The sequence below is a fragment of the Scyliorhinus torazame genome, chromosome 15 (genome assembly GCF_047496885.1).
Source record: "Scyliorhinus torazame isolate Kashiwa2021f chromosome 15, sScyTor2.1, whole genome shotgun sequence".
Taxonomy (NCBI): Eukaryota; Metazoa; Chordata; class Chondrichthyes; order Carcharhiniformes; family Scyliorhinidae; genus Scyliorhinus; species Scyliorhinus torazame.
The window spans coordinates 175,769,558-175,793,482 of NC_092721.1; the positions used below are offsets into that span (position 1 = coordinate 175,769,558).

The following is a 23,925-nucleotide window of genomic DNA, read 5'->3' on the forward strand; positions in this document are numbered from 1 at the left end:
CCAGTTTCATTGAATTGATAAACTGAATAGATTCCTTACACGAGCTCAATCCAAACTGGAAAATTCCACTTCATTAAACTACAACTAGTTCAGAGTTACTTACATTCTGATGGTTTGCATATTAGAGAATCTCTCGAAAACTTACCACTTAGGAGACCATTCTTCATCAACAAATCCTTGATCAGATCATAGGTAACGAGTTCAGTGCAGTTCACAATAGCATTACGGGCAATATTTGGCATGGTCCCTGCAGAAACAAGTTAGATCTTGATTTTAATAATATTCATTCCAATCGAGGTTAGAATTTAGTGTTTAAGAAATTGAGATCTTTCCCTCCTACCCCTCCAAAACCTCCCCGATTCAAAACACAAAAAGGTACTTTATTTTAAATAGATTTTCACAGTCAGTCAATTACTAAAAAGGTCCACGTGGAGAACCCAATCGAGGCTTTATTGAGCAGACTTGTTCCCCAGCAGCTCAGTTACAGAATGCAGCTGCTGGGAGAAACCGGGTTCTTAAACCCCACCTTTCTGGGTGGAGCCCAGTAGGCAGCAGATCCAATCAGGACCCAGTATCTGTCCACCAATAGCCCCTCGGCATCATGGTGTACCGTATTACCCCTAATACATACCACCACAAGGTTCAAGACAGCTGACAGGATAGGCCACAAAAAGAGAACCAAGCTTCAAAATCAAATTCCAGCTTGAGAATTAAAATAGCAGATTTCTAATTTGTGCCACTTAGAAGTTTTCATTTGAGTCAGGACTGGAATCGGGCAGGCCGCTAGGCTTATTCCTGCCTCCTGTGTATTTTCATGCAAACGGTTTTGTATTTTCATGTAAACTGCTTTGAAGGAGGTGGGGGCATGCTGACTGCTACCTACCCTCCATTGGTAGATAGCCAATTAAAGTGCCTATAAAGGACACTGCCATGATCAGAAGACATGAAGGAAAGACCTGGCTACTTCATAAAAATAAAAATGAAGAAAATGCTGGACTGATAAAATGGTCGCCCTTGACCACATGGTAGTTTTGGAAGTTTAAAATGGACAAAGGATGAAATGTAACACTTCCTTCATTGTATAAACATTCCAGCCAAGCCAACACAAAAGGATAGTGGACAAGACGCCTGCACCAGGCAGCTACGGACATGGGCAAAGCTATTTATGACTCCTCATTTCCAACGTTGCGCATATGCTTCTACACTTACCTGCTCAAGATACTTTGGGTTTTAACCAGGGGCTTCGTTGACTGAAAAGCAGAACCTGAAACCACCCCGTCACATGAAACAGATTTTGAGCTGCTCAAATTTTACAGCTTTTGGGTTTTATCTCCAGTTGCAGTATAACCTCAAAGAGAAAACCAGGTTCCACGCTGAGCCTGCGTCGGACCTCTATCTCAAAGTCGGACCTCCAGAAAGAGCCTGGTATAGAGTCGCTACTGTGCAGGAAGCCATTCAGCCCATCAAGTCTGCACCAACCCTCCAAAAGAGCACCCCACCTAACCCACTCTCCCATCCTATCCCCGCTACCTCATCTATCCCGTGCATCTTTGGACTGTGGGAGGAAACCAGAGCACCCGGAAGAAATCCACACAGACACGGGCAGCATATGCAAACTACACACAGTCACCCAATGCTAGAATTGAACCCGCGTCCCACTGGCGCTGAGTGACAGTGCTAACCGCTGTTCCGCCAGAACTAATCTCCAGGATACAATACTTTGTTGCATCTTCAACGGACTCGATCTGCAACTAGGTTCCTCACACCAAGACCAAGAATTCTGCTGGACCTAAAGAATGTCAGTGGGCATAGACTTACTGGACCCGCGCGAAACCATAATTATTTTGATCACGGTCTGTGACCTGACCGTGCGAGGGGGAGGTTTCAGATTCCTGGGACAAATCCGACAAAGTCACCCAGACTCCAAAACGTTGGCTCCCTTCTCTCTCCACAGATGCCGTCAGGCCTGCTGTGATTCTCCAGTATTTTCTGTTTTTGTTCCAGGATGGTTTGCTGGACCAATACATTGAGGAACCAACTAGCGAACAGGCCATCCTAGATTAGATATAGTGTAATGTGAAAGGAATAATTGGAAATCTATTGTGCAAGGCCGTTTGGGGTTTAGTGACCATATGGTAGAATCAGAATCATTCGGAGTGAAATAGCTGATCGAGACTAGGGTCTTGAATCTAAATGAAATGAACTACAACAATATGAGGTGTAAGTTGGCTATGATGGATTGGGAAACATTACTTAAAAGGCATGACGGTAGCTAGGTAATGGCAAACATTCAAAGAGTGATCTGCAACAATTGTTCATTCCTGTGTGGCAGCAAGGAAAGGTGGCCAAACCATGGTTTACAAGGGAATTTAGAGGTAAAAAAAAAAAGAGGCATGCAAATTGGCCAGAAAAAAAAACCCGAGAATTGGGAGCAGTATAGAATTCAGCAAAGACAACGGGATTGATTTAGAAGGGGAAAATAGAGTACAAGGTGGAAAACGGACTATAAAAGCTTCCATAAGCAGGGCGGCACGGTGACAGTGGTTAACACTGCTGCCTTATGGCACCGAGGACCCGGGTTCAATCCCAGCCCCAGGTCACTGTCTGTGTGGAGTTTGCACAGTCTCCCCATATCTGCGTGGGTCTCACCCCAACAACCCAAAAGGCATGTACGGTAGGTGGATTGGCCATGCTAAAATTGCCTCTTAATTGGAAAAAAAAAAAAATTGGGTTCTTAAATTTATGACAAAAAAGCTTCCTTAGGTATGTGAAGGGAAAAAGGTTGGTGAAGGCAAATGTCCTTACAGTCGGAAATGGGAATTTATAATAGAGAACAAAGAAATGGTTGACCAACTGGTCCTGTCTTCACAAAAGGATGACACAAATAACTCACCAGAAAAGTTGGGGAGCCAGTAATGTTGGGGACTACAGGGTTCAGAGAGAGCGGACCAAAGGAAATCAGGACGAGTAGAACATAGAACATTACAGCGCAGTACAGGCCCTTCGGCCCTCGATGTTGCTCCGACCTGTGAAACCTCTCTAAAGCCCATCTACACTATTCCCTTATCGTCCATATGTCTATCCAATGACCATTTGAATGCCCTTAGTGTTGGCGAGTCCTCTACTGTTGCAGGCATTCCACGCCCGCACTACTCTGAGTAAAGAACCTACCTCTGACATCTGTCCTATATCTATCTCTCTCTCAATTTAAAGCTATGTCCCCTCGTGCTAGACATCACCATCCAAGGAAAAAGTCTCTCACTGTCCACCCTATCCAATCCTCTGATCATCTTGTATGCCTCAATTAAGTCACCTCTTAAACTTCTTCTCTCTAGTAGAGTAGAGAAATGGTTTCGGGGAAATTGATAAAATTAAAGACCGATAAATCCCTAGAGCCTGATCAAATTTACATCCCAGAGTATTTAAGGAAATGGCCATAGAAATAATGATTGCATTAAGATCTTTCAAGATCCTGGAACAGTTCCTACATGGATGGTAGCAGGCATTACTTCCCGGGGTAGAGAAAACAGGGAATTATAGACCAGTCAGCCAGATATCAGTAGTGGGGCAAATGCTATAGTCCATTATCAAAGAATTAATAGCAGAGCACTTGGAAAAGTGGCTGGATCGGACAGAGTCATCACGGATTCACAAAAGCGAAATCAAGCCTGACAAACCTACTAGAATTCTTCGAGGATGTTACTAGAGTTGAGGAGGGGAACCAGTGGATGTGGTTTATTTGGACTTGACAAGATCCTACATAAAAGACCAGCGTGTAAAATTAAAGCAGTGGGATTGGGAGTAGTGTTTTGAGAGGGATAGAAAACTAGTTGACAGGAATAGAGTAGGACTAAACAGGTCTTTTTCCAAGTGGCAAGCAGTGACTAGTGGGTTACTGCAGAGATCAGTACAAGGACCCCAGCTATTCACAATGTATAATAATGATTTAGATGAGGGACTCATGTAATATCTCCAAATTTGCAGATCACAAAAAGCTGGGGGGGGGGGGGGGGGGGGGGGGAGAGAGAAGAGAGAAGAAATGACTTGTGACGAAGATGCAGAGTTGCTTCAATGTGTTTGGACAGGCTGAGTGAGTGGGAAAACGCAGTATAACATGGATAAATGAGAGGTTGGATTGAGAGAGGGGAATGTGCAAAGAGACCTTGGTGTCCTTGTACACCAGTCACTTAAAGTAACTGCAGGCAGTGAAGACAGCAAATGGTATGTTGTCCTTCACAGCACAAAGATTAAAGTACAATAGCAATTATACAGGGCCTTGGTGAGGCCACACCTGGAATATTGTGTGCTGTTTTGATGCATGTTCTAGTTATGGGAGTGCAGTGAAGGTTTATCAAGGATGACTTACAAAGGGATATGGAGTTAGAATTATATTTGCTGGTGAGTGGGATAGATCTCATAGAAGCCTTTAAGATTCTAACAGAACTAGACAGGATAAATAAGAACTAGGAGCAGGAGTAGGCCATCTGGCCCCTCGAGCCTGCTCCACCATTCAATGAGATCATGGCTGATCTTTTCTGGACTCAGCTCCACTTTCTGGCCCGAACACCATAACCCTTAATTCTTCAAAAAACTATCTATCTTTATCTTAAAAACATTTAATGAAGGAGCCTCTACTGCTTCACTGGGCAAGGAATTCCATAGATTCACAACCCTTTGGGTGAAGATGTTCCTCCTAAACTCAGTCCTAAATCTACTTCCCCTTATTTTGAGGCTATGCCCCCTAGTTCTGCTTTTACCCGCCAGTGGAAACAACCTGCCCGCATCTATCCTATCTATTCCCTTCATAATCTTATATGTTTCTATAAGATCCCCCCTCATCCTTCTAAATTCCAACAAGTACAGTCCCAGTCTACTCAACCTCTCCTCGTAATCCAACCCCTTCAGCTCTGGGATTAACCTAGTGAATCTCCTCTGCACACCCTCCAGTGCCAGTACGTCCTTTCTCAAGGAGACCAAAACTGAACACAATACTCCAGGTGTGGCCTCACTAACACCTTATACAATTGCAGCAGAACCTCCCTAGTCTTAAACTCCATCCCTCTAGCAATGAAGGACAAAATTCCATTTGCCTTCTTAATCACCTGTTGCACCTGAAAACCAACTTTCTGCGACTCATGCACTAGCACGCCCAGGTCTCTCTGCACAGCAGCATTTTTTAATATTTTATCATTTAAATAATAATCCCTTTTGCTGTTATTCCTAACAAAATGGATAACCTCACATTTGTCAACATTGTATTCCATCTGCCAGACCCTAGCCCATTCACTTAGCCTATCCAAATCCCTCTGCAGACTTCCAGTATCCTCTGCACTTTTTGCTTTACCACTTATTAGTGTCGTCTGCAAACTTGGACACATTGCCCTTGGTCCCCAACTCCAAATCATCTATGTAAATTGTGAACAGTTGTGGGCCCAACACTGATCCCTGAGGGGCACCACGAGCTACTGATTGCCAACCAGAGAAACACCCATTAATCCCCACTCTTTGCTTTCTATTAATTAACCAATCCTCAATCCATGCTACTACTTTCCCCTTAATGCCATGCATCTTTATCTTATGCAACAACCTTTTGTGTGGCACCTTGTCAAAGGCTTTCTGGAAATCCCGATATACCACATCCATTGGCTCCCCGTTATCTACCGCACTGTTAATGTCCTCAAAAAATTCCACTAAATTAGTTAGGCACGACCTGCCCTTTATGAACCCATGCTGCGTCTGTCCAATGGGACAATTTCCATCCAGATGCCTCGCTATTTCATCCTTGATGACAGATTCCAGCATCTTCCCTACTACCGAAGTTAAGCTCACTGGCCTATAATTACCCACTTTCTGCCTACCTCTTTTTTTAAAACAGTGGTGTCACGTTTGCCAATTTCCAATCCGCCGGGACCACCCCAGAGTCTAGTGGATTTTGGTAAATTATCACTAGTGCATTTGCAATTTCCCTAGCCATCTCTTTTAGCACTCTGGGATGCATTCCATCAGGGCCAGGAGACTGGTCTACCTTTAGCCCCATTAGCTTGCCCATCACTACCTCCTTGGTGATATCAATCCTCTCAAGGTCCTCACCTGTCATAGCCTCATTTCCATCAGTCACTGGCATGTTATTTGTGTCTTCCACTGTGAAGACCGACCCAAAAAACCTGTTCAGTTCCTCAGCCATTTCCTCATCTCCCATTATTAAATCTCCCCTCTTATCCTCTAAAGGACCAATATTTACCTTAGTCACTCTTTTTTGTTTTATGTATTTGTAGAAACTTTTACTATTTGTTTTTATATTCTGAGCAAGTTTACTCTCATAATCTATCTTACTCTTCTTTATAGCAGCTTTCTGTTGCCCCCTAAAGATTTCTCAGTCCTCTAGTCTCCCACTGATCTTTGCTACTTTGTATGTTTTTTCCTTCAATTTGATACTCTCCCTTATTTCCTTAGATATCCACGGTCGATTTTCCCTCTTTTTAACCGTCCTTCCTTTTTTTGTTGGTATAAACCTTTGCTGGGCACTGTGAAAAATCACTTGGAAGGTTCTCCACTGTTCCACCATAAAGTCTTTGCTCCCAGTTTACCTTAGCTAGTTCTTCTCTCATCCCATTGTAATGTGGGAAGAACGTTCCAGATGGTAGGAGAGTTCAGAACCAGGGGGTCACAGTCGGAGGATACGGAGTAAACAAGTTAGAATGATAGGAGAGATTTCTTCATCAGAGTGGTCGGCCTGTGGCCAAAACATTGTATGTTTTCAAGGAGTTAGACAGAGGTCCTGGGGCGAAAGGGATTGAATGATATGGGGGAAGGACAGGTTACAGAGTTGGATGATCTGCCATGATAATGAACGGTGGAGCAGACTCGAAGGACCGAATGGCCTACTGCTACTCCTATTTTCTATGTTTCCTTTAGAACACAGAACCTACAGTGCAGAAGGAGGCCATTCGGCCCATAGAGTCTGCACCAACCTACTTAAAGCCCTCACTTCCACCCTATCCCCATAACACAATAACCCCTCCTAACCTTTTTGGACACCAAGGGGAATTTAGCATGGCCAATACACCTAACCTGCACGCCTTTGGACTGCGGGAGGAAACCGGAGCAAGGAAACCCACGCACACACAGGGAGAACGTGCAGACTCTGCACAGACAGTGACCCAGCGGGGAAATCGAACCTGGAACCCTGGCGCTGTGAAGCCACAGTGCTAACCACTGTGCTGCCCTTTATCCCTCTTTTAATGTAAGAATGCAAAAATAAAATGTGTAAAAAGTGCCCACGTTTTGTGTGTAAAATAAACCATCTCTTTTATTTCACCTTATCTTGGGTTTGCTGTGGGGTTATTAATATAGAATTGGATCACTCCCCCCAAAAAAAAAAAAAGGTTGGAGATTTTTGCCACCTCTTATATAAAGTTGTGGAACATGTCTGCCATCCTTAATTAGGCAGGGCTTCTGGAGGTGGCCAGTTAATATTCCCCGCCCCCACTGCCCTCCAAAATCTCCCCCAGGGTCCTGCTGCCAATATTTCTGAATCTCCCAACCCAGCAGCAGGTTCAGGTTTCGGGAACAAAATCAAGTCCTTAGTTTGACACATTTTCTTTGCGGACAGCTTAAAAAAAAAAAAAAAAAGTGATCGACAACCTGCCCGTTAGCAGAACAGCTAGACAGCATGTTCGCTCCAAATAAAGCGAGGCTGTACAGGATACATACCTTTCCATAACCCACGGATACCTTCTTCCTTGGCGATGGTTTTGTAGGCTTCAATGGTGCCATTATATCTTCGGTTTTGACTGGACATATTTGCTTGCGCTTGAAACCTTACTTTCACCACATCAGTTGGTTGGGCGAAGGCCACAGCCATGGCTCCCGTGGTGCAACCAGCTAGTAGGCGGCTGCCAACACCAACATCTAAAAGAAATCAACCACATATGAACAAAATGGGTCATACAAAAACAAAACAAGCGAACAGTGGTTTCGGAATTTTCCTGAAACGAAACATTAGTCAAAGCGCAGGATGAGAAATCTGCATCAACAGTAGATCAAATGGACCGTCAAGCCTGTTCCACAACTCCCCACCTCTCATGGAGTACAATATTCGTAAATGTGAGGTCATCTATTTTGGTTGGAATAACAGCAAAATGGACTATTATTTAAATGGTAAACAATTGCAGCATACTGCTGTGCAGAGGGACCTGGGTGTCCTTGTACATGAATCGCAAAACGTTGGTTTGCAGGTGTAGCAAGTAATTAAGGCAGCAAATGGAATTTTGCCCTTCTTTGAGAGCAGCATTGGGTTTAAAAGCAGGGAGGCTATGTTCCAGCTGTGTAGGGAGCTGGTGAGTCCACACCTGGAGTACGGTGTACAGTTTTGGTCTCCTTACTGGAGAAAGGATGTACTGGCACTGGAGGGGGTGCAGAGGAGATTCACTAGGTTGATTCAGGAGTTGAGGGGGTTGGCTTATGAGAAGAGACTAAGTAGATGAGTGTGTGAGAGTGTGTGTGCGAGAGTGAGATCTGATAGAAACATAAAATTATGAAGGGGATAGATAGGATAGAAGCAGGGTGGGATTTTTCACTTTAGGTAGGTGAAATTAGAACTAAGGGTCATAGCCTCAAAATGAGGGGGAGCAGCTTTAGGGCAGAGTGGAGGAGGAACTTCTTCACCCAAAGGGTTGTAAATCTATGGAATTCCCTGCCCAGTGAAGCAGTTGAGGCTACCTCGTTGAATGTATTTAAGACAAAGATGGATAGATTTTTGAACAGTGAAGGAATTAAGGTGAGCAGGCAGGTAAGTGGATCGGAGTCCACAAAAAGGTCAGTCATGAATGGTGCCGCAGGCTCAAGGGTCCTCAATTCAGAGTCAAAAATCTTTCTAAAAAATGTATTCAGCGATGGAGCATCTACAAACTTCTGGGGCAGAGAATTCCAAAGATTCACAACATTGAGGGAAGTAATTTCTCACCTCCGTCCTCAATGATCGACCGCCTTATCCGAAGACTCTGCTGCCCTGTTTTAGATTTGCCAGCTGGCAAGGGATGGAGCCGGTCAACACTGTCAAACCCGCTCATTCTTTCTGAACTCCAAGAGAGCAGAGGCCCAATTTACCCAGCCTCATAGGACAACTCTCAGCCCAGGGACCAATCAAATGACCTTTGCTGTACCACCTTCAATTCAATGCCAGTCTATCCTTCCTCAAATATGGAGACCAGGATTGCACAGAATTACTTCCAGGTGTGGTCTCAAAGTCCCGTCGAGCTGTAGCAAACATTTTTATTCTTGTACTCCATCCCTTTTGCAATTAAGGCCAACCTACCATTTTCTTTTGAATGGCTTCTGCAAGCTGACTTTGAGAGTTCCTTGTATGAACTCACCCATGTCTCTCCAAGACATAGATGTCACAGTTTCACAAGTCAAATATTCTGCTCACCTTATTCTCACAACCAAAAGTGAACAACCCCCCCCCCCCCCCAAACTTGGCATATTGTTGCCCCACTCACTCTTCTGTTTGCAACCCTTTGGTCTCCTCTTCACCAGCTTCATTGCCAACCAAGGTAAATTAAACAGATTTGCAAAACCTAGCCTCCCAGGCCGGTTACAAACGATAGGACCCGGGAGACCAGATATGGAAAAATCTGGCCAGGTTCTCAACCGGGTGGTGTCAGTCACTCAAAAAACAAAATGCTTCAGGACACTGGCACAAGAACCAGTTATTACTATAAAAGGAGACTGAAATAATCCACTTGTGCAATCCAAAGTTGGTTTAAAAATTTATGCTGCAGAGTGGCCTAGTCAAGAAATTAATTTTAAGTGGGACTAAAAGCAGCCACACGATTACCCTATCAGGGAAGTCAAGCATCCTTCATTCTAACCATCATTAAATGGCAACAACTCAAGACATGATATTTTATTAGTCAATTATAATAAGCTGTACTCACGTTCAGATCCTTTGGTATAGAACTGTTTCACAGAATCGTAAAGTCCAATGCGCACTGAAGCAAAGCTCATCTGACGTTGGAGACCAGCTACCAGGCCACTATAGAGACTTCTCGCTCCCTCAGTCTTAACCATTGTAGCCATAGTGCCAAACACACCTCTATACCTTACGGTGGCTACTTCTGCAGCAGACTTCACTTCTCCTTGAATCTGTGCAGGACAAAAATCGGATGAACAGGCACTTGTGATTTGGGCTCAGCCCATCTCACATGTAGACTAGTCTAATATTTAGGCATCCCAGATCCAGCACTTGGGTCATCACAGGGCAATTCCAGCTCGGGGCTTGTAAACTGTTATTTGTAAAAAAATTACATATACAGAAATATTGTAAGTAGAGATTTGAGGAGCAGAAAGATTCATCATTTGCTATTTCTCGTTGACAAGAAGTCATGTGGGCACATGCACTAAACACAAAGCCAGGACAAGATTGGTAATTCCCAGTTATTTGTTTGAATACATAGACCAATTTAGTTCAGTTTGTGGGAGAACAGGTGCCCTGGTGTCAACTCTCTACATACACAGCTAATACTGGGTCCATTAGAATGGCAGAATCTGAGGCCTAGATAATGGTTTTAACCGGGAATTAAAACGCTCTTCCTTAATTGGGACAAAATAAACTCCACACATGCTTAAAAGACAATGAGAACAAGTCTATTGAGTAAATATTGGCAAAAAAGTGTTCATTGCTTTTGACACATCTTAAAAGCTAGTTAGTAATGTCACCGTAAAGGTTGAAAGCGAAGAATTCACAACAATGTACCAGATCATATCAGATGATGAAATGCCAATGTTTATGCTAGTCCAATATTTATGCTAGTCCAAGCTTAAACATACACTAGGATGGGAATTTCTGGGAACCTTACCTGTAATCTGACTTTAGCAGTGTCCAAAGGGAAGGTGAACAGATCAGCTATGCAGGCAGCTGTTCCAGCACCAAGAAATTTCACCGTGGCTGTTGGAGGAACATCTGTCGGTTTGAATCCAACCATTTTCAGAAAAGTTATGATTAGCGAAGAGTGATGAGATAAATCCTGCCGTGTCTTGCAGGATTGCGATATAGTGATCAACAAGACAAATGGACTCTGCCCGAGCCTGGGTGGGAGGGGGAAAAGAGAGAGAGAGAGAGAGAGAGAAACAAAGCAATAATTTAGTTTCTACACTTACCAAAAAGTAAAGAAACACCTTTTCAACTGAACTGGTACCCTGCATCTGCATCGTAGCTCCACAAGAGTGAGTCTCGAGAGCAGATTTGAACCCTACTCTTGACAGCCCCAGCAACTGAAGCTCCAACTCCGAATGGGATGCGTAATTGTATGATTTTCCTTTTACTTTAGAAAACAAAGCTGCATTTTTTTTGAAAGCTTCCATTTATTAGGATCTTTTCCACCCCCCCCCCCCCCCCCCCAAAATTAATTTTTGCCTTCAACAAATTGAGCTACTCTTATTGGTTAGAATTTGAAAATGAAATGAAAATCGCTTATTGTCACAAGTTATTGTCAAATGAAGTTACTGTGAAAAGCCCCTAGTCGCCACATTCGGGTGCCTGTTCGGGGAGGCTGGTACGGGAATTGAGCGCAAATGACTAACAAACCAGTTGTTGAGAAGTTAACTTTAAATGAATTAGCAAATATTTTGAGCAAAGCAATTGCAATAACAGGGTTTCAAGTAAAAACCATTGATTTGTGAGGACACCAACAACATTTTGAATCCAAATGACTGTTTATTAACTTTATTGTTGATGGCTGCAACTAATATTCATCATCGTAAAATAATGCAGCAAATAAGGAAGCCATCCGTGTCCAACCTGCTCTTTGCCCAGTTACACTCCGACCCTTTCCCAAATTCCTGCACTTTTGCATCCCTTTCGAAAGGTACTACTGAACACCTTTATAGCACCCTCATCAGGTAATGCTGTCCAAATACTAACCACTCGCTGCATTGTGAAGTTTCACTTCTGGTTGCTTTACAGTTCTTTTGCCAATAACTTCAAAATCTGGAGCCTTTGGTTATGAAACCTTCAGCCTTTGGAAACGGTTTATTTACTAGCGTACGACTTTAAACAATTTTTGTAAATCATGGTAGGTCTTGAGGTGCAGTAGTCACATCTCTACGTCAGAAGATCTAAGTTAAAGTCCCACTTCCAAGGCCTAATGGCCTTGAAAGGTGCATCTATGACGTGGCCAAACAGGTCGATTATCAGCTTGTCAATCCTTCCAATATGTCTGATGGCAGGCAGAAACTGTGGTTTCCAATATGTCCAGGTGTGAGAGTGTTTTCTGGTCAGCAATACCAAGGAGGCAACAGCAAACCCACTGCAGTACTTTGCAAAACATAATCACAGACCAATTAATCTGGAAGTCCATGGTTGTCAACATTCTCTTACGGCTTGGTACCCAGAGGAGGAGGGCCACAGGTCCTCGGTGCCTGAAGTAGAGCAACACCAGCTTTCCCTGGTCTATTCACAAACTGTAATCCCTCAATCCTGGAAATATTCTAGTACATCTCTTCTCCAAAACCTTCAAACATCCTTCCTGAAGTATTATATCTATAATTAAGCAATGCTCCTGCTGCAAGGACCAAACCAAACTGGTACTTTGTGATAAAGTTTGCAGCACTTCGGATCATGCATGCTTCTTTAGTAACCCTTTTAAAACAAAAAATCCTGTCCTGCCTCGATTTGACAAAAACAATCCCCGGTTTTGGTTCCTGTACCATTTAACTTGCATTTGTCGAGATGCATCACCTCACACTTTTCTATGCTGTATTGGCATCAGCCATGTGTGCATCAATTACGCCAGCCTGCTCACTGTGTAAGGCACGCCCAGGTTTCACATCACCTATAAGTTTTAAAACAGTGCCAACCATCAAAGGTCTGTCAAAAACAGCAACGGTCCCATTACTAAACCTTGGGCAATACCACAGAATACAACCAACCATTCACATCGTATGCGGGTTTCATTGTTTTTACAACTTGGAAGGTCTTCTAGTTAATGGTGGTGGGGAAATGAATTAGAGAACAAAATTGTGGCAGTCGTTTTGTTGTACAGTATTGGAATAATCATACGGTAAGTATCCTGTATAGAAGATCAAAACATCTCGTCTGTAGGGGCTGAGGAGTACCTGTTACCTACAAGACTGTTAAATCTCCCTCTGCTGCCAAGATGTGCACCAGAAACAAGCCGGGTATTTTGACTAATAAGGGATTATGCAGCGACGTATGCAACCCATTTGTGCAGGTGCTGGACTGTGGCTAGGATTTAGCTGATGCCAAGTACTGGGTTTGCCACCACTGAAAAATCAGGTCACCCTCATCATCAGGGAAGTGCAAGGATAATAACAGAGTACCACCAGGTTGGCAGCTAGAATTTCTCATTTTTATTTGAAAAGTTGCACATCTCCCACAATACAATTTCTAAATGATAATCCAAATTTTAAAATTACCATCTGCTGACTATTTTCTTTCATCAGCTTCCTTTGGGAGCGTAATACCCAGGAGGTGCTGAAGCACTTCCCCTTTAAAACATGTGATTTGCAAGGTTGCCAAGCTTATTTCAGAGCTGCCACGCAGAGTGCTGACCGGAATGTAGCTGAGTAATGGGTTATTTAAGTTGACGTAATGGTGTCGTGTTGGAAACTGTTGTTACTGGTCACAAACAAGTGCACATTAATAAAAACATAACTGTAGAAGAGGAACCAATTCCTTGGCAGACAGTATATCTCTCATTTTCTATCTGTACTGCCACTGTCCCCTTTGATCCTCAGGCGTCAACTTTGCGGAAAAGCCCATTGTGGTAAATTATCAAATGCCTTTTGGAAGCCCGTGTACACTACATCAGCCGCATTTCCACAATCAATTCTCTCCACGTCCTCTTCAGAAAAATCTCGGGCTACGTTAGTTAAATAATTTGCATCCAACAAATCCATGCTGGACTTCCTTTAATTAATCCACGTGTCCAAACGACTGCAGATTTTGTCGCAAATTGTCCAACGGAAAGAGACACAGCCACATCCAGTTACCAAAAAAAACACCACAAAATTAAGGGACACTCCAAGACCCATCGACCGCGGGAAGCGAGTCAGAGCTGGAAATCGGACCGATTCTGGAGCAGCTCAACTCGTCTACAGGGGTGTACGATATTGGTGTAGAAAATAAAGCAGATCTGAAGGGGGGGGGGGGGGAAAGAGAAAAAACCCTTGCATCTTTTTTTTTTTTTGAAGAAAGTTGTAATATTCACAATGAACCAGTCCCCTGCTCCCCTCGACTGGAATGTTGTAGTCAGTGCCTCCTCCAATTCCAGCCTTGTTTCCAGAGGCATCCTTGGACGCATCTCATCTGGTCCTGGTGATTGTTAACTAAATGCAAGGAAAAGTACAGCTAAGCTTTCCAACATCTCAACAACTTGGGCTATCCAGTGCCTCAACTACCTCCTCTTCGACTTTGGCAGTAGCTTCTTCCTCAGTAAAGAAAGATGCAAAAATACTAATTTAGAACATCAACCCACTCCCCCCCCCCCCCCCCCCCCCCCCCCCCCCCTCCCCACATATAGATTTATTTTCATACTTTAGCCTACACCTCATCTCTCAACCCTTCAATGTGAGCTTCCAGCCAGACTCAAACCAATCCACAAATTCCTCTTCCCTCTCCATTCATTCTATTTCCTCAGACCACCCAGTTCCTTTGCCATTCTTTTTCAATTATTATTTTGATTAATTGGCTGAGGCAATCGGTTATATCCTGTCATCAAAGAGCTTTCTGGGTTTGAGTGCCCTAGTTTTATGGCCCCTTATTATTGCATTAAATCAGTCTTTCCCTTCATATTTCAGTTTTGGAAAGAACTAGTCAAATGTATCTGCTCTCCATTGATGCCGATGGATCCAAGATGGATTTCCAGCTCGGGATGAGAGTGTCGCCGACTAGGCCAACATTTATTACCCATCCGGTTAGGTTTCATTAATCCTCTCTTAAACAGCTATTTCATTTCAGGTTTCCAGTTCAAAAGAGGATTTGAAAACATTCCTTTATAGCCATATTCAAATATAGTACAAGAACCGTGCTAGTTTCCAGATCAACAAATTGACTCCGGGCTTTGCCACCAGCTGTGTAAGCACGTCATTAAGAAAACCTTCCCTGAAGATCGTTAATGTGAGTTGCACAAGGAATCTGTTTTGCAGCAAAAATATTTACGTGCAAAGTCAGGCAAGCCCGTTATGGATGGCCTGTCCAAAAACAAAAAACAACCAAGGTGTTGTTCTGATCAGGATGATAAACATGCTGCATCGGTACAGGTGACAATAAACAAAATGCTAAATTTCTGATCAGAATACACTATATGAATCTGTTATTAAGGGCGATTGTATTTGCCTTATATTGTCCCAGTATTTGATACGCATCAGTACTGGACAATCATAGAACTCAGTTCACGTTTCCTCTACGCAAAATTCAGACCAGAGTGGTAGTCACTGTACAATAATTAGTCAGAGAGGTATGGCAATTAAAATTCTTTTCGCCCTGGTTATCCCACAGTCCTCTAATGCACTATTGTGTGGAGTGCGGGTGGGTATCGGTTGAAAGGCAACATCGGTTTTGACTGCCTCCACAGCAGAATAGTTTTCCAGCACGTTCAATGAGGAACACGCATGAAGAATGGGCGATGGGCAAATTAGTGGAGGTGACCAATGCCTGTGGATCTGTTACCCCTGATCGAGCCAGTTTCTTCAGAAAGTAGAATTGGAAAGTTGGGAAGGTAAAAACATAAAACAGATACTCATCACAAAAAGGTAAGCGAGTCGAGTGACCAGTATCCTGCTGAAACAGAGATTAACAATGGACATAAAATTAGCGTAGGAATGAAAGGGCCTCAAGGTGCTGAGGACCCGGGTTTGATCCCGGCCCACTGTCAGTGTGGCGTTTGCACATTCTCCCCATGTCTGCGTGGGCCTCGCCTCCACAACCCAAAGATGTACATGGTGGGGTGGGTGGATTGGCCATGCTAAATTGCCCCTTAATTGGGAAAACAAAATTAGGAATGAAAGGGCATTTTGGACCAAAAAGTAAATAACAGACAGAAAGGCAAAGTAAAAGAATACAACTCAGAAATGTTCATCACACTTGATGGTACAAAATATGTAAGGCAGATCAGAAACACTCTGGGCAAGGAGCATGGTCTTAATGTAGAGAGGAGAGATGGCAGAATTCGTAGAGACAGATATGGCAGAAGATAACCTATTAAATGCAGAAACTGATGGGGTACAAGGATGGAAAGCAAGTACAAGCTATGACCAGGAGCCTCCTGTTGCTTGCTATTCCAACTCCACCACCCTGTCACTCGGGCTTCTCCAGTTTTGGCCTCCCAACACAGCATTGCAATCAACCTTTAAAAACATGAATGCCTCCTTCTTCAAGCAGTTTGAATTTTGTAACTTTAGGCCATAATCTACACCTTAAAAAACTTCTTACGGGAGGATGTGCAAGGGTAGATCCTTCATCTGCAAAGTTCTACTGTGGCGGCAGGGGGAGGCGGGGGGCTGAGAATGTAGAAGCAAGCCACCGTCTTCATGCCAAGCATTTGGTTGGGACCAGACCCCACAAGTCCCAAGTTCTTGATTCCCTAACCTCGCACTGTCCTCCACCCCTCCCCCACACTTCAAAATGTGATCAGCTCACCGTACTGGTTTTTCTGATCTATTTTAAAATGTATTTTCACCATGCCCTCCCAGTTTTACCAACACGGATTTATTCCACAGTTTCTAGACCTGAAGATGGTTCTCTCTGCACTCTTAACATTATAAACATTGATTGGCCTGCATAATCGCCAGAAATGTGTGTTCTCCTTCACTTCGTTTTTTTGTTGAAAAACATTTGTTCTCTTGTTAGTTCCAAACCACATTCAAGGTCTCAGTATTGCTGGCGAGAAGATAAAAGGTAATCTGTCACCACCAGATACTGCGTCAAGCAGTATCTGATTGCTTCAGGGAGAACACAAAAGGTGATGAATAATGGAAGAGCTGGAACACAATTGGTTGATTCGGTTGCTAGGGCTGGACTGAAATGAAAGTCACATCTGCTTCACCCGGTGAGGCCAATACAGCGAGACAAACAACTGCCTCCACTTCGTCATGCAACATTTATAGCGGCAGATAAAAGGAATACAACAACCTGAAGCCACGATAAAATCTTGCAAACCAGGACATTCAATACTTTGTTTATCCACGAAAATGAGGGGAAAAAAAAGAAAGCACAGGCATTTCAAGGTAGCAAGTCCTGCTAATAAAACAACAGCCAAGCTTGTAACTATAGCTAGGGCGGGTTATAGAAATGTTTTAAAATTGGACATGAGGGGAGAAACTAGAAAGAGAGCACTTCACAACAGGACAAAATATGGAAACCCACCAAACCTTTGGTGTGGTTCAAAGTTCAATAGCATTTTTCATCATTCAAGGGCTACATGGCAAGCCTCGTTGAAAGAACCTAAAGGATAGAAGTACAAATACTGGTAGTAGTTACATTAACTGATCACGGAAAATCCAACCTTGTAGTCCATTAATGTTTGGATTGATAGGAACTTCAATTTTCAAAAAAATGTCTAAATAGCCTTGGCTGCTTCCCAATGTTTCTACATGGCCCTGGTTTCATAGTCATTTTAATTTATTTGTTCTCAAGATTGGCAAGACAGCATTTATTGCATTTCTCTTAACAGCATTAGCAACCACTTCAGATGGTATCAAGCAGAAAATCTCAAGGCAAAAGTTCCCTAAAGCAGTGGTTAGTCGTTTAACAATACAATCCCCGTTGTGACCAAGTTTTAAACAACAATGCAAGTCATCATGTGGCCATTCTGTTCTCCCTAATGTCTCCCTGTGAGCCACCAGATTTAGTTACTAAAAACCAAATGATTCCCTCAGCTGCCTTGGATTACACTACCTCCCACCCAGGGTCGGCAAATGCAGCCATTCCATTCGCAGTTTCCCCATCGCACCTGCTCCGATGATATCACCTTCCACGTCAGCGTCGTGAACAACAACTTTATATATGGAAATTTGGTACAAGACGTCCCTCGACATTCCACAGGAGTATTACACATCGTTCGACACCAAGCCCTCCAAAAAGGCGCTATTAAAATGGCCAAAAGCTTGTCCAAGAGAAAGAGTCGTCGAGAGGGAATTCTAGATCTTGCTGAATGCACTGCTACCAATGGTGGAACAGTTAAAATCGAAGGTGCTTCAGTCTGTAACATTTTAGAAAGTGGTGGGGCTGGGAACAGCTCATCCTCAGCCATTTCCGACACCTCCAAACAGCTCTTCACTTCCCTTCCAGCCAACATCCTTCCATCAGGCCCAATACCAAGTCCCTTTCCCAGGAAAGGTAACACATGTCCTTTTCACTACCACCTGCCCTTTTCTACCTCGCTTCCCACCAGGGCAGCATGGCTGTCGCCTCATAGCTCCAGGGTCCCAGGTTCGATTCCCGGCTTGGGTCACTGTCGGCGGAGTCTGCACGTTCGCCTCATGTCTGCTCCGGTTTCCTCCCACAGTCCAAAGACATGCAGTCCAGATGGATTGGCCATGCTAAATTGCCCTTAGGTGTTCAAAAGGGTTGGGTGGGGTTGCGGGTATGGGGCGGAGGTGTGGGCTTTAGTGGGCTGCTCTGTCCAAGGGCCGATGCAGACTCGATGGGCCGAATGGCCTCCTTCTGCACTGTAAATTCTATGTCTAGGTCATCCAGGGAACCCAAAGATTCAGCAATTTATTCATATTTATTTTAAATTTAGTCGCTGCATTCTTCTCTACACGGGAGTGGCCACATTGAATGGCTGAATGACCGCTTTGCTGAACACGTCTGTTCTGTCTGTAAATTGTGTCCGTCCTTCTAGTCACTTTCATTCTTAACACAAGAATTTGAAGCAGGAGTAGGCCACTGGATCCTTCAAGTCTGCCCTGCCATTGAATATCATGGCTGATCTATGCCGGCCTCAACTACTTTCCTCTGCAATTCCCTCAGAGCCCTCTTTCTCGTTTTATCAAATATTTATCCACCTCCTCTTAAATACTTCCAATGATCCTGCCTCCGGGGCAGAGAAATTCCAGGAGATTCACCACCCCATCGCTACGAGAAGAAACTTCAGTGGATCTGAGTTTTAAATGGCTGGCCCTTCGTCTTGCAGCTATGTCCCATTGTTCGAGACTCTCCCAGTAGTGAAAATCTCACCATTTACCCTGTCAAGCCCCATCAGGATCTTGTATGTATGAATATTGTCACTCCTCACACTTCTAAACTTCGAGGAATGCAGACGCAGACTATTTAGTCTCTCTTGGACCTCAACCTCACTGAAGCTCAGTTTGAGCAACTGCACCTCCACTTTGACCAGGTACTTACAACTGTCTGGCCATTTTAAGTTATTTCAACAATCTGAATCATAACCACACCCATCTTGCCATTGAAGCTATTTCAACAATCTGAATCATAATCACAACACCCACTCAATTAAAAATCCATTGTACGACTATCTCGTTGCCATTATCACACCCTTTAGCCTTGAATCATGTCATTGACACACTCATGCCTCCCACATGATCACCAACCTTCTCTCGTGTCTTTCCTTCACCCCCTCCCCGACACATACTTGATATTTTTTTTAAATGTTATATCTCGATCCATTTCCAGTTCTGAAATGACCAGAAACATTAACTGTTTTGCAGTGCGCAGATGCTGCCTAGCTTGCTGAGCAGTTCCAGCATTTTTTCCACTTTTGATACAAGATTTAGGGAATGGGTTTTTATAACAGGAAACCAGTTCATGGTTCCCTTTACCCTAGTCAAATATGGCAAGAACAGACTACGATTTCCAAGACAACAGTGCGAATGGCTATATATCTTGCTCGGAATGGGCGTCCATGAATTAGAGATGAACCCAGGCAGTACATAGAACATAGTGCAGAAGGAGGCCATTCGGCCCATCGAGTCTGCACCGGCCCACTTAAGCCCTCACTTCCACCCCATCCCCCTAACCCAATAACCCCTCCTAACCTTTTTGGACACTACGGACAATTTAGCATGGCCAATCCACCCAACCTGCATGTCTTTGGACTGTGGGAGGAAACCGGAGCACCCAGAGGAAACCCACGCAGACATGGGGAGAAAGTGCACACTCTGCAGACAGCGACCCAGCGAGGAATCGAACCTGGGACCCTGGTGCTGCGAAGCCACAGTGCTAACCACTATGCTACCGTGCTGCCCACCTATGCTACTGTGCTGCCCACGATAGTACAACATTAAGGACTGGCTTAACCAGGACTCATGGGGCAGATGAGGAAAGTGGCATTGGAGAAAGAAGCAGCTATGATTAATTGAAAAGTGGAGCAGACTTGATGAGCAGAAGGCCTACTCCTGTCCTGTCCAATTTTGTTATGACCAAGACCATAAGGCAACACAAGACAGTGTGTCAGAAGTAGGCTATTCGGCCCATCGAGTCTGCTTCACCAGTAAACGAGACCATGACTGATCTGATGTACTAATCCTCAATTACACTTCCCTGCCTTAGTCCCACAATCCTAGATTCCCTTTCGGATTAAAAATCGGTCTCTCAACTTTGACAAACAACCCAGGGTAGCAAATCTGTGGAATTCTCTACCGCAGGGAAGAAATTCCTCCTCGGCGGTTTTAAATGGGCAACCCCTGAACTGAGATTATGCCCTCCAGTCCCAGACTCTCTCACAAGGGAGAAACAATATCTCAGAATCTACCCGATCAAGTCCCCTGTTAATCCTATTGTCTTATTAAGGGTGCCTCTCATTCTACTAAACTCCAATGAACCTTTCCTCATAAGAAAAGAAAAAAGTCTGCTTACGCAGCTCAGCATGGCACAAGACAATGTCCCGGGGGGGGGGGGAGAAAGAGAGGAAAGAGGAGAGGAGAAGAGATCATTTGGGCCAGGATTTCCCAGCCCCACCCACCTGGTGGGATATTACGGTCCCACCTAGCCCACTACACTCTACTAAGGCCCACTCCCCCAACTTATCCTCACCCATAACCAGAATTAAACCTAGGTCCCTGGCACGGAGAGACAGCAGTGCCAACCATTGTGCCACCATCATGGATCCACCAGGCAGACAGGGACTCCTTGTCCAAAAGATGACACCTCAACAATGCAGCACTCACTCCTGTGCTGCACTGGGGGCATCACACTCAAAAATGTCCTTCTGAGACAAATCCAGTACTATGACCCTCTAACCCAGCTTCCCCAATCACTCAACACAAATTCCAAACTAAACAACTACAGAAAAATAAGACCCGTAAAAAGTTTTTTTTTTTTTTTTTAAAATGCCATTCGGAGCTGAAGCAAAGAAGAATATTTGATACCTCTATGGAGCCCAATTCCACCCTAAAATTCTAGGACCATTCATGCGACAGTTGAATATAATGAGGGAGAGACTGTGACAATAGTTGGCACCCTATAGGCAGCATGGTAGCACAGTCATTATTAGCACTGTTGCTTCACAGCACCAGGGTCCCAGCTTGAGTCACTGTTTGTGCAGAGTCTGCACATTCTCCCTGTGTCTGCATGGGTTTCCTCCGGTTGCTCCAGTTTCCTCCCACAGGTCCCGAAAGACGTGCTTGTTAGGTGAACTGAGCATTCTGAATTCTCCCTCGGTGTACCCGGACAGGTGCCGGAGTGTGGCGACGAGGGGCTTGTCACAGTAACTGCATTGCAGTGTTAATGTAAGCCTACTTGTGACAATAAAAATTATTTTAAAAAAAGTTTCAGTCTATAAATGTTGGAAGACATTCAAAAAAAAAGTGTGACTTGGCCTGTACATTTTGTTCCCACTCTCCCGGAATAAGGTGAGGCAATAGTCGGTAGGAGGAAAGCGGATGCGAATGAGTCAGTGCAGAGGAGCCAGAGTGAAACATCATCAAGCAGGATGCAACCTCACCCCACTGAGGGACACTGAGAAAAGGTGCTCAGCAGCCCCTGAACCTGGCAGCTGGAGACTGTAAGTGTGAGGGGAGAGCGAGTACCTGTTGTCAGGTCCAGTGTGTCCAGGGGAGAGGGACAATCAGGATTCTCTAAAAGTATCCCGCTCGTTGAAGCTCTTTTTCACTAAGCTTTGTCTCTGCCGTTGTTCCATAGAAAGTTCAGAATTTAAACGCCGATTGATCATAATACAGGTTCTGTAACGAGAAAGAGGGTTAAAAAAAAACACACTTTGACACAGGCCGGTTAGCACTAACTGACGCGGCATCTCTCACATTAACTCGTCAATTAGGAGTTTAAAAACTTTCAAAAACATTCTCGTGGTAGCAGTTTAAAAAGAAAAACACAATTTGATTTCAATTTAACGGAGAGCCTAAATGATTTAAAAGGCAAATAAAGTTGCTCAGGACCAATTAAACAAAACTTCACAAAGTCTTTAACCAATTGAGGAACAATAAGAGAGAGAATTGCTACTTCCCAGCTAGCCGGGGAATGATACAATTGAAACATTTACCTGATAACTTAGATGAATCCTTTTTCCTACCAGATTAATTTGCTGCCGTGTGGTTATTCAGGACGCTTTCTGCAGGCGGAAGGTAGCCCCGAACTTGGATCTGCGCACTGCACGCCGGCTCCAGCCTCCTCTTAAATACACAGCGCCGGGGCCGCCCTCAGCGCTCTGCCACAAGGGAGGGGCTCGCCTGCCCGCATCGCTCTCCCGGCAGCATCAACATCGCGGCTGTGTGCGCACCAACAAAACACTCTTGTTCCCCCCCCCCCCACCCCGGACCCGCTATCCCGGCACCAAAGGTGTTGCATTTTTCAATTTGCAGCCTTTTCATTTTTGTTTGCCCAGGGTCTCCCTCGTCAGCCACTATTACAAAACAAAAGGCCTTGTCCGCGCTGCTCAGCTGCCGGTGTGTGTTTTTTTTTTACTCCCACGCTCGTGGTGGGGAAGAGGGGGCCAAATCTCCCTCGGACAAGACCTCTCTGGCTCAGTTGCCGTCCCAGGGTGAGGGACATTGGAATTGGGGTGGGGGTGGTGTGGGTGGAAGACAGGATTGGGAATGTGTGGGGCGGATGCAGACTGAGGGGGTTTTGGGGGGTGCAGACTGAGGGGGTTTTGGGGGGTGCAGACTGAGGGGGTTTTGGCGGGTGCAGACCGGGGGGATATGGGGGGGGGGTGCAGACCGGGGGGATATGGGGGGGGGGGTGCAGACCGGGGGGATATGGGGGGGGGGTGCAGACCGGGGGGATATGGGGGGGGGTGCAGACCGGGGGGATTTGGGGGGGGGGGGGTGCAGACCGGGGGGATTTGGGGGGGGGGGTGCAGACCAGGGGGATTTGGGGGGGGGGGGTGCAGACCAGGGGGATTTGGGGGGGGGTGCAGACCAGGGGGATTTTGGGGGGGGGTGCAGACCGGGGGGATTTGGGGGGGGGGGGGTGCAGACCGGGGGGATTTTGGGGGGGGGGTGCAGACCGGGGGGATTTGGGGGGGGTGCAGACCGGAGGGATTTGGGGGGGGGTGCAGACCGCAGGGATTTGGGGGTGGGGGGGGGGTGCAGACCGCAGGGATTTGGGGGTGGGGGGGGGTGCAGACCGCAGGGATTTGGGGGGGGGGGGTGCAGACCGCAGGGATTTGGGGGGGGGGGGTGCAGACCGCAGGGATTTGGGGGTGGGGGGGGTGCAGACCGGAGGGATTTGGGGGGGGGGGGTGCAGACCGGGGGGATTTGAGGGGGGGGTGCAGACCGGGGGGATTTGAGGGGGGGGTGCAGACCGGGGGGATTTGGGGGGGGGGGTGCAGACCGGGGGGATTTGGGGGGGGGTGCAGACCGGGGGGATTTGGGGGGGGGGTGCAGACCGGGGGGATTTGGGGGGGGGGGTGCAGACCGGGGGGATTTGGGGGGGGTGTGCAGACCGGGGGGGATTTGGGGGGGGTGCAGACCGGGGGGATTAG

The 23,925-nt window shown here is 45.4% G+C and overlaps 1 protein-coding gene across 2 annotated transcripts in view; it reads right to left on the reverse strand.

The window, feature by feature from the left end:
• The window catches only part of ucp2 (uncoupling protein 2), a 30,564-nt gene extending 7,864 nt beyond the window's left edge, over positions 1-22,700 (reverse strand). Inside the window, exons 1-6 of one of the 2 annotated variants that reach the window (XM_072477142.1) lie at positions 22,512-22,700; positions 22,012-22,164; positions 10,860-11,088; positions 9,939-10,146; positions 7,714-7,911; positions 146-247 (exon numbers count right to left, since the gene is read on the reverse strand). In XM_072477142.1, coding sequence (XP_072333243.1) covers positions 146-247; positions 7,714-7,911; positions 9,939-10,146; positions 10,860-10,985 — 634 coding nt within the window. In that variant the 5' untranslated portion in view covers positions 10,986-11,088; positions 22,012-22,164; positions 22,512-22,700. Of the gene's footprint in view, positions 1-145; positions 248-7,713; positions 7,912-9,938; positions 10,147-10,859; positions 11,089-22,011; positions 22,165-22,481 lie in introns of both variants that reach the window. The other variant, XM_072477141.1, reaches the window with a different exon arrangement.
• Between the last annotated feature and the right edge of the window lie 1,225 nt (positions 22,701-23,925).